Genomic DNA, 12,104 nt, shown 5'->3' on the forward strand with positions numbered 1-12,104 from the left:
TGGAGAGCTAGGAGGCAACATTACGCTCTAGCCTAAAGCTAACATTTCCTTTTTTTCCATTTTAAACCTTTATTTCAACTTGTTAGGAAGTGGCGGTTTCCCTCATGTAGATTAGATTAGCTGTCATTATACAGCACAAGTACAGTACAACAAAAAGAAGTTTGGCAGATGTAGGCTATTGTCGGTACATTATGAACCATGACATGAAGGTATCTTTTTCTCTTCACCTGCTGTAATTTAGCCTTCAGTTTTTTGGCAAATAATCCACTGCGTCCACCATGATTCATTTGTTTTGTGCATCTTTGTGTCAACGTCTAGAGAAACCCCTAATGGATTGTCCAGACGTCCACACGCTTCCCATCACCCGTGGCAACAAGGATGGTCTGCTGGACATAGATGAACTTACCAGAGGTGATCATTTTACCACTTCATTTACATTCTTTACATTCTTTAAAGTAATTCTGTTCTTAATTTTTATCATTCCTAAATACCTCATGGATGTCAATCAATCTACATTTTATTACGGACTCAGGGTCCATATAAAAGACAATACATAGAATGAATTACATATAAAAGCACCATAAAAAACATAGTTTAAAAGATAAGTCTCACATAAAGACAACGGTCTCTGGTGGGGTTGAAGGACAACCAAGATCTCATTTACCTGGCAAATACATTTCTACATACAATCTCTTAAGGCAGCTTGGGATGGAAGTCCTGCAGCCACAAACATCTTACTTGCACTACACCACCCTCACTGACACCCCCCACTGTGTTACATTAACACACCCTACTGGACTATATACTTGTCCACTGTATTGTTACTCTTTCTAATTAGTGTATATAATTGACCACATCTGCCCAGTTGCACAGCCCTGGCCTATTCCTATTACATTTTACATTTTTACTTATAATTATACTATATCTATTGTGCTATATTTAGTTATTTAGTTTATATCTCATATAATTGTATTCAACCTCTTATATACAGTCGTACAGCCCTGGCCTATATTTTATTTCATAAATATATTATTCGATTGTGCTTAACTCATTCAGCGCCGGGGATTAGACGGGCCCTGTTGTAGCTAGGCCAACGCTTTAAAAGATGGGAGTGCGTCACCTTGTTTGCAGGGCTATATTATATTCTATATTATAGCTATGGATACAATACTATGGCCCATTTGACATCAAATATCTATCGCTCACTATGTGAAAAAGAATAAATTTTTTCATCCATACGTTCCTGTGTTATACCGTGGTGAATATAAGTAGAGATGTTCCGATACCATTTTTCCCTTTCCGATCCGATTCCGATTCCGATACCTAAGCTTTGGGTATCGGCCGATACCGATATTTATCCGATACCAGTGCATACATAAAAAAATTAAAATAAAAAAATTATTATATAAATTATACTTTTTTTTTTTTTTTTTTTTTTTAAGATACTGTTGTACTGTTTTTTTAGTCATAACTAGAAAGTAATGGTATTTATTCAACAACAGGTGATTGTATAGATTTGTATTAGTATTATTAATCAATGAGTGGGCTGCAGCACTGCAGATATACCCTACTCCAATGATCCACACGGACATTAAACGGTGATGCACTCGCTACTCAGTGGCTCTGCAGATATACCCTATTCAGTCTGTAAGCTAGTGGGAGATAGAACGTTCATGTTGTGATTTTTGATGCAAAATAAATATTCAACATTCTCTTTTGAAACTCCGCCTCAGACTCTTATCCTTTGGCACTTGCTGTACTTTGCTTGCAGGTCTGCAGCCATTATTGCTGGATTATGCACCAACTTTAGACACGGTAACGTTATCAAGCTAAGCTAACTGACCTAGCTCGTCTTCCCGCATTGACATTTGATAACGTTAGTAATAGTCAGCTAACGCTAGTCAGTAGCTACTTATACAATTCACCGTGGGTGCATTATTGTTGATAGCCGGTCACGGACAGTGTTAGGTCCTGGAGAAAGGACAGGCGATCATCTGATTTGATGTAACGTTAAAGCGGATGTTGTTCCAACTAGCTATCTTTCCAGCTAATGCTATCATAACACCAGCAAAACACATCCCGTCCGAGCTCCCCGTCACACCAGCACTGTCGGGGACAATGGAATTTAAGAAAGTGTATCTGCTGTTAAAATGACACAGCATCACACTTTAAAACCTGTTCATTTTATAATCCTCACTCTCCGCAGGACTCGGCAGGAGATAAATTACATCATGGGATCGGAGGCTACAATTCACGTGTACTTGCCGATACCGATACCAGCATTTTAGGCAGTATCGGCGGCATTTCCGATACTGGTATCGGTATCGGAACAACTCTAAATATAAGTGGTTTTACAATGGTCTGGGGTCATTCCTGAAATGCTCAGGAATAGCCTTCTGCGTTTATTATACTATAACCGTTGCCGTTTCTTGCCTGGACCCGCTACTATTCTCAAATCAAATAGTTTTTTGATGCTTTGATCGTCACCAACGGCATACGTTGTGGAGTAACGTTACACACACACGTTCGGATCAAGGTGAAGACATGGTTGGATCAATGCAAGATTGATATCATATAGCCCTTACCTTGACTAGGATGTACCCCAAAAAGAATATTCCAATTATCTGATCGCGATTCATAGTATTGATGTCCATCGTCGCCAACATTATCCACCACACATCATGCATCGGGAGCATTTGACACTTCTCAATCCGACCGGTATAACTGCTCCACTTGCCCAAAAAAAAAGCTGACTCGGAGACATTTGATCGACGCACAGGCCAAGATACAAGGTTTCAAAGGGTGCTAGATACCGCCATCTAGCTGGATGCGGCCGGTATTGCACTTTGGCGATCTCAGACTCATTCCCTATGGTAACGCCAAGGTCCCCGGATGAATAATTAATAAAAATATCGAATAAACGACCAAAACCCGAGATATCTCTGGTCTGGCGCCCAACCGCTGGCGAGTTAACCCGACGTATCTCGGGTTTGGCGCCCAACGTGTTAACGTAGCTCATATTTCATTTTATTTTACTCCACCACTTTATTGTATTATCTGACTGTTAACACATTGAGTGCCACGCCCCTTCCGGGAAGTGACCCCTTCCTTGCCGTCCATTAATCCCATGTAAACGTAGTTGTAGTTTGTAGAGCTAAACCTATATTTTATAGTATAGCTAGGGGTCTAATAACGGGGTAGAGTCTCTGACAAAAACGGATTCTTTTTTCATCCGTACATTTCCGTTTTATACTGTTTTGAAAATATAGTTTGGGTGCTTCTGAGTCATTCCAGGGAAAAGACTCTGTTTGTGTAATTCAATAAACACGTCATTTTTCGCCTGATTATCGGATCTTCCTGAAATCAACGCTAGATCATAATTATTATCCTTCCTTGTGCACGCATGCCAGGGCCGCCTCAAGGGGCGTGCGAGCAGTGCGGTCGCACAGGGCCTCGCAGGGAAGGGGGCCTTGTGAGAAAAAAATAATAATAATAATAATAGTACTTGTTGTTCGGATCTTTCAAGAATGTTCTATTTGAATCCCTCCGAAAAGGCTGACAGGCACCACACAATGGATGACTCAATGGTTAGTCATTAGAGTTTGTTTATTTGAACAAACTAGTTGAGATGTTTTCTCCACAATACAACCTTTATAATTCCCACAGTTGACCACAGGCTTACCATAGGTCAAAAACCTGTGAAACAGAACAAAATGCAGTGCATACACATTAATCATAATATTAATATACAATATATATATTAATATCAATACCAATCAATCAATCAATCAATATTAATATTAATATCAATATACATATTAATATATCAATACCACTATCAAATATACATACACTATCCATTTTATATATTATATTATATATATAATTTATATTTATATTATATATATACATTACACTATACACTATCAAACCAGTATGTCATGTCCCCTTTAATTTGGGTGAGAGGAGGGAGAACTAGAATGACTTCATTTCCCAGAATGCATGGCAATGTTTACTTCCTCCTCCGTGAGATACGAGCCACTAAGCTCCTCACACACAACGGACAAGATAGCAGTTCTCATCAAAGCACACACACGCTCACACCAAAGTTCCCCACATGAATCTCACCGTGACAAACCGGGAAAGCCACCAGGACACTAGTTCAGTTTTGCACCTACGGCGAGGTGCGTTAGCCTAGCCATAAGCTAGCGGCAAACATTCAGACACAACGTTCATTCATTCAGCCAGCATCACTAACACCGTGCACTATGCAAATATTATCCGCAGGCTGCATTAGCAGCCAGCAGCCAACGTGATACATTACATTGTACATATGTGACACAGCCAAGTTAACATTGCAATCCCTTAATAAAGTCCACTTACCAATGGGCGATGTGATCCTGTCAGTGCTATAGTGAGAAGTGACAGCCCGCCACCATTTGAAAGGCAGCTGCGCGAACTGCGCATGCTCCGTCCCAATCACAAACACCTGTTAACTTATTTAGACCCCTTTACACATCTGATCCTTATATTAAATAAACCAAAAGTCTTGACACTTGTTAACAATGTTAACAATCACTTTCCATCACAGACCTAAAATCTAGTTTTGCTTACATGCTTATATATTTCACATTAGACACGTTTGTAGAATGTGTCTGACTTATGGGCTCTGCGGCTCTGCAGATATACTATTGGAGCTCTGCGGCTCTGCAGATACACTATTGGAGCTCTGCGGCTCTGCAGGTACACTATTGGAGCTCTGCGGCTCTGCAGATATACTATTGGTTTCAACGAGGGGAGGGGTTACAGGTACGGGGTCTGACTATTCGGCGCTATCCACGGGAGCGTCTTGGCCAAGAGCATCCTACTTCTGAAAACCAAATGTGCAGCATCGGAGCAGAAGAAATAACGGCGTGTGCCGTAAGCTTATCAATACCAAGTATAGTGATTAGGTTATGCCAAGACGAAGAGGACGTTCGGCAGATGGACTGAAGATGAAAGTTGTTGCGTGTTAGAAAGTTCAGTCAGGCTAGCCATGTCGGCTTAGCTAAAGGCAGGGACAGCTAACTAGCGTTAGCTACGTTATCGAGTGCTAACGTGTGGCAGATAAACTAGGAACAGACTCCCAAGTTCATCCCAATGGGGGGGACAATATGGACTGGTGAACTTTGTCATATCCATGGTTGTCTCCTTCCTCTTGGACGTTTGGTGAGTTTTTAATGCAATCTATTCTGTTCCCGCCGTGGATCTCTCTCTCTCTTGCTCTCTCTCTCGCGCTCTCTCTTGCTCTCTCTCTCTTGCTCTCTCTCTCTCGCTCTCTCTCTTGCTCTCGATTTTTGGCAATCGAAAACTAGATGAAAATATAGTACTGACAATAGATGGAGTTGATATAGAGAGAGTTAATGAATTTCGTTTTCTTGGTGTGATTATGGATGATAAATGAACATGGAAATCGCACATAGCACATGTTAAAAAAAAGATGTCCAAGAGTATTTTTGTTATTAATAAAGTAAAGGATGTGTTAGAGTATGAGGCAATGAGAACACTCTACTGTTCACTCATCTCACCTTATATCAGTTATTGTGTTGAAGTATGGGGGAATACTTATGGGACCAATATAAAACCATTATATATACTACAGAAGAGGGCCATAAGAATCACACAAAGTGAGTTATCGAGAACACACAAATACATTATTTATTAAATCTAGAATAATTAAACTTGAAGACATGGTTAAGTTTCAAACAATGTTAATTATGTTTAGGGCAAGAAATAATACACTGCCAGAAAAACTACAAAATCTTTTTCATTTAGAAAGTGAGTTTAGTAGGAGAAAATACAATTTTAAACATCAGTTTGCACGTACCACACTTAAACAGATGTGTCCTTCAGTTATTGGTGTAAAGTTGTGGAATTCTCTCCATAGCGAGCTTAAGGGATGTAGTAGTGTTTATCTATTCAAAAAAAATTATAAAAAAGAAATATTTAGTCGGTATGAAAATCAAATGTGATCTGAATAGTGAGATCTTTTCTTTTCTTTTTTTTCTCTTCTTTTATTCTTTATTATTATTATTTAATTTTTTCCTTGTTTAACTGTGAATTGTGAGTTTCTTGTATAATGGTATAAATTATTATTTGTATAAATTAGGTTGTACGCCGACCATTAAGAAAATACTTCTTTAGTTTAGGAATAAGGGGCAGGTAACTATAAGATTTATTCTTCTTCCTGCTCCTTTTGTCCATGGAATGTTATTTATGATTGTGTAATGAAGAAACTCTGATTGTATGATTCCATGTGGCAAATAAAAACTCTGAATCTGAATCTCTCTCGCTCTCGCGCGCACTCTCTTGCGCTCTCTCTCACGCGCTCTCATGGTCTCGCTCTCTCTCGCGCGCGCGCTCTCATGGTCTCTCTCTCTCTCACTCGGTGTGTTGCATCATGCAACAGGGTCTGCTCACACTGTACTCGTGCAGTTTGTGACGTGTGTACTAAGCTTATAGAGTTCGATTCAAATAAGGCAAAACTGCAAATCTGCATGTCGTGCTTGAAAAATGTACCTGGCTTTAAGCTTCCAGGTTCCAGGGGTGTTTTATGCATTTTCCCTGTTACTGCCAGGTGTACGACTGTACAGGTGCATTGCCACTAAACCTCGGGCAGCACTATTATTTAAGAATACGTTGACTGTATCATATGCCCAGCCTCGGGCAGCACTATTATTTAAGAATATGTTGACTGTATGCCCAGCCTCGGGCAGTGCTATTATTTAAGAATATGTTGACTGTATGCAAAAAGAAAATGTATTAATAAAAAAAAGAAAAATAATAATTATATAAAAAAACATTTCTTTTGCATTATTACCTTTAGGGGGGGGGGGGGGGGGGCTCACGTTTAAATCTCGCACAGGGCCTCGCATTTCTCCCAGACGGCACTGATGCATGCAATGTTGTTTAGACCGGCGTGCCGCCCCGTCCCCCCCCCCCCCCCCAGACACAGAGACAGCGTCGATCGGGGTAGAAATAAATATCAGATCAACGCAAGCTTTCATATAATGTCCTTACCTGGTCTCTGATGTAATGCAAAAAAAAGAATCCAAATATCTGATCGCCATTCCAGTTATCCACAGCGATCCTGTCTCGGACGTTGTTGGGCATTGCACTTCAACGTGCGGGTGGGGTCAGTAGTCAAAACCATCCCTACAAGCGTGTGTTTTGCCGGAGTGTTTAGGACCTGCCCCCACGCCGCAGCGCGGTAGAGAAAATAAACGAACCCGTTTCTAACAGGGTGCAATAATGGCCGGTATAAGAGGGTGGTATAAGACCGTCTGCCAGCTCAGACACATTCAGTACAGCATACACAAGGTGCCCCGCTGAATTATGAAATGACAAAAGCGAATAAAAGAAATACCGTGAGAAAAACGTAGATCTACGTTTCCGGCACTCAACGATCGGGCGACAGAAACGTAGTTCTACGTTAACGGCACCGGATGTGTTAATATCTGTCCGCTAATGTTGCACCAGTAACGTCCAAAGCAAATTCCTTGTATGTGAAAAGTACATGGCAATAAAGACCATTCTGAATATGTATGTATGTATATAGTTGTGTATATGTATGTGCGCGGATGTATGTATATTTGTATGTGTATATATTGATATGTGGGACTTCGGACCCCAGGAAGACTAGCTGGTGCCATTGGCATCAGCTAATGGGGATCCTTTTTAATAAACAAATAAAAATATGACTGTTCTCTCAGTTTCAGAAAAGGACACAGACTGGTTTGTAATCCAAGGTTATGAGGAGCTTGGAGAGAAAAGTGGAGCTAAACTACAGACGAGACTCTTGGATAACCCGCTCAAGAGATTGTCAGCGGTAAGATGGGGAAGAAAATATTACATTGGGAGTTGTTTTGCATAATCCATTTGCAGAGTTTAGACAAAAACCTTTACATAAATTATGATAAAAATATAGATATACTGTATTAATTAAAAAAAAATTATAATAATTGCTTGCCTAGTCTCGTTCTTGGCTGGCTCTTGCTTAACTAGGCTTGCCTAGTCTCGTTCTTGGCTGGCTCTTGCTTAACTAGGCTTGCCTAGTCTTGTTCTTGACTGGGTCTTGCTTAACTAGGCTTGCCTAGTCTTGTTCTTGCCTGGGTCTTGCTTAACTAGGCTTGCCTAATCTTGTTCTTGGCTGGGTCTTTCTTAACTAGGCTTGCCTAGTCTTGTTCTTGGCTGGGTCTTGCTTAACTAGGCTTGCCTAGTCTCGTTCTTGGCTTGGTCCTGCTTAACTAGGCTTGCCTAGTCTCGTTCTTGGCTGGGTTTTGCTTAACTAGACTTGCCTAGTCTTGTTCCTGGCTGAGTTGGGCTTGACTGGGTGTCTGTTTGTAGCCTAATGTCTCTTAGCGAGAGAGAGAGGTGTGGAGAGAGACACTAACCAAACACACTGCAGCACAGTTTGACACTGGTCTTGGTTGATCAGGTGGAGAGCATTAGAGAATCTGTTTGACACTGTGGTATTGGTTGATCAGGTGGAGAACATTAGTCTGTTTGACACTGTGGTCTTCGTTGATCAGGTAGAGAGCATTAATAATAATAATAATAATAATAATAATAAACTTTATTTATATAGAATAGAATAGAATGATCTTTATTGTCATTGTTACAATGTTACAACAACATTTTAAATGCAGCCCTAGGTGCTAGCCGTCACACAGTCCTAGATCATAAAAACACAGTCCTAAACACAGTATTAAATATAAAACAAGAGTAAGGCATAATAGACATAACATAAACATAAACAGGGGGGTATAAAAGATAATTGCACTATCCCTTAGTGTTGTGTGTGTGTGTGTTTGCATGGGGGGGGGGGGGTGCAGGCAGATTGTTGTTTTAAATTTTAGCTGAGTTTAGTGCACATATGGCCCTGGGATAGAAACTAAACTTCAGTCTGTTAGTCCGGGTGGGTATAACGCTGAAACGCCTGCCCGAGCGCAGCCGTATGAGGTGTTTGTTGCCAGGGTGGTGGTGTGCTTTGCATCTTCGCCATTCCTTTATGCCCACGTCGCGTTAAAGACAGAAATTGGTTTGGAGCGGGGCGCCCATCCATGCCGTGATGTGACCAACGAGACACAGCACATACACATTCCACACAGAGAGGCTTCGATCGTGGGAAAAAAATATCGGATCAACGCAAGATTGGTAATATATAGTCCTTGTCTTTGATGTAATGCAAAAAGAATAATCCAATTATCTGATCGCCATTCCAAATACTGGTCGCGGTAGTCTGTCCCACGTTATCCAGCATTGCACATGAACGGGCGGGCGGATTAACTCGTCGAGGCATCTGTGGTGACCGCTTGTCTTGCCGGAGTATTTAGACCCCGCTCGCACGCTGCAGCTCGGCCGAGAAAACAAACGACATAGTTTCAAATGGAGTGCAATAGCGGCTGCAAGACCATATTTAGTCATCATTTTAGTTGACAAAATTAACACTGGATGTATGCCGCTCCCGCCATATATCCAATGAATGAAGATCTATAAGTTATTTCTAAGGACCTTGGCCGCTGAGGTTAAAGCGTGGGGAAGGATTTATCCATTGCGGGGTCTAATATCAGGTTAAAATCACCACCAATTATAAGCTCTGAGGGGGTGCATGTCACTTTAAGAAAAAGGTTCACATAGAAGTTAGGGTCATCTTGGTTTGGACCATATACATTATCTTAACTGCCACCGACCCGGCCCGGGATGTTTTAAGGATTCGGGACACATCAGTAAAACGGAGTAGGTGGATCACTATGGCTCAGGGGAGGCTGCCTTCATCTGGTCGGCGTTGGAGTGTACGGTGAGCCTGTTCGATCTCAATGGATTGCCCGGTGTCTAGGTCTACTATTTTCGGGAGCCATACTTGTACGACAGCGATAGCGTTTTTACCCTCCACACCTTCCGGAAAGACTGCCAGTCTTAGGTTCCGTCTTCTCTCTCTGTTTTCCAAATCGTCAAGCTTTTCTTTCAGACCGCTGACTTCTTCCTCTGTATTTTTATTATGTTCGCTGAGGTCTTGTTGTAGGGAGTTGAGGCTATCACTATAGCTAGCATGCACTTCTTCTATTTCCTTAACACGGTGCCCTAGCGCCCGGTTGTCACTGATAAGACTTTGCACCGAGACATTTAGAGAGTTCAACTTGAGTTCCATCAAGGTTTGTATTCTGTCGAATACTTTTTCCAGTTCCCCAAGAAACCATGCCGGCGGGGTTTCACTGCTAGCCTCGGTGTTAGCTAACATATTAGCCAGAGAGTTAGCTAGAGAGTTAGCTCCTTGTGGTTTCACGCTAATGCTAGCACCACCGTTGGGCGATGCAGTCGGCTTCTTGCATTTATCTTACTTCGCTTCAGGTTTTTTGGGTGGCATTTCTTTGTTAGCGATGTGGTTAATAATATTCACCAGCGTGAGTTATCATATACTTACGCTAAAAGATGCGTCAGAGTTTTGTGTAGGAGCCCGTTCCACTACGTCCTTCCTCTACGCCGCCATCTTCATTCAGGCAACTGCATGTTGGGTTTTATCTCAGTATTTTATTAATGTTGGCCAGTTTTAAATAACCGCCCTTGGAGCAGATTTACTTTTAATTCGCATCAATAACTACATTTGGAGCATAAAACATTTTTAGAACTTGACAAATACAAACTGAACTAAATTAACTAAAATATTGTGAAAACATAAATCAATTCAAATCTAGACTAAAAAAATACAAGATACAAGAGTTTTATTTGTCACGGCATACAAGTATACAATGAAATGCGGGGGGTCTTGCTCGCAACGATGTGCATAATACAATAGTAATATATAATACGAATCCAATAGAACGACATTGTGCAATAACAAGTAAACAAAGTAGGGCATATCGGTATCTGTACATGAGTTATTTAGAGCATGGTAGGACATGCTAGGTCCTGTGGTAGTGCAATACACTGTTAGCTACGGATGAGGTACTGGGTCTTTATGTACACTGCTATACAATGCTATATTTTACAATCTCAAGCTATACTATACTATTCTTAAAGTGACCATAAGTGTGAGCGTGTGCAGCATGAGTGTGTGTGTGCTCATGTTAAAGTGGCTGCTAGTGTGTGAGCGTGTACAAGTGTGTGTGTGCTCATGTGTGCTTGTGCGTGGAGAGTTCAGTGTTCAAGGCTCTGATGGCCTGGGGGAAGAAGCTGAGCCGAAGTCTCTCTGTCCTAGTTACTGGTGTTCGCAGGCGTTTGCCTGACCGCAGCAGCATGAACAGGCTGTTGTTGGGGTGGTGAGGGTCTTTCATTATCCTGCAGGCTCTGGATTTGCACCTCTTGTTGTATAAGACCTGCAGGGTTGGTAGTGCAATACCCGTGGTACGCTCGGCTGAGCGCACCACTCTCTGTAGGGCCTTCTTGTCCTGTGCCGTGCTGTTTCCATACCAGGCAGTGATGTTTCCAGTCAAGATGCTCTATACAGCTCCGGAGTAGAAGGACTGGAGTATCTTCCCAGATACTCTGAACTTCCTTAACTGTCTCAGGTGGTAGAGGCGCTGCTTCGCCTTTTTTACGACTGAGTCTATGTGTGTTGTCCATGTCAGGTCCTCTGAGATGTGGACCCCCAGGTACTTGAAGCTGCTCACCCTGTCCATGGTAGCCCAGTTTATCCTCAGTGGTGTGTGTGTCTCCTGCTGTCTCCTCCTAAAATCCACGATCAGCTCCTTGGTTTTACCAATGTTCAGGAGCAGGCTGTTGTCCTGGCACCAGCGTTCCAGTACCTCAACCTCCTCCCGGTAGGCCTTCTCGTCGTTGTCCGAGATCAGCCCCACCACCACCACTGTGTCGTCCGCAAACTTCACTATGGAGTTGGAGCTGAACTTGGCCACACAGTCATGTGTGTATAGTGAGTACAGCAGGGGGCTCAGAACACAGCCCTGGGGGGACCCAATGCTCAGGGTGATGGTGTTGGAGGTCTGGCCCCCCACCCTGACCGCCTGGGGCCTTTCGCTCAGAAAGTCCAGTATCCAGGCGCTCAGAGCGGAGCTCAGACCCAGCTCGATCAGCTTGTCCACCAGTCTGGTGGGGACTATGGTGTTGAA

General features: G+C 42.2%; 1 protein-coding gene across 1 annotated transcript in view; it reads left to right on the forward strand.

The window, feature by feature from the left end:
- Window positions 1–329: 329 nt before the first annotated feature.
- The window catches only part of LOC311236494 (uncharacterized protein), a gene marked incomplete at both ends in the record, with an annotated part of 63,389 nt that continues 51,614 nt past the window's right edge, over window positions 330–12,104 (forward strand). Inside the window, 2 exons of the mRNA XM_084324172.1 lie at window positions 330–411; window positions 7,752–7,867. Coding sequence (XP_084180298.1) covers window positions 330–411; window positions 7,752–7,867 — 198 coding nt within the window. The remainder of the gene's footprint in view (window positions 412–7,751; window positions 7,868–12,104) is intronic.

This window comes from Notolepis coatsorum (assembly GCF_963971535.1).
Source record: "Notolepis coatsorum genome assembly, chromosome: 11".
Lineage (NCBI taxonomy): Eukaryota > Metazoa > Chordata > Actinopteri > Aulopiformes > Paralepididae > Notolepis > Notolepis coatsorum.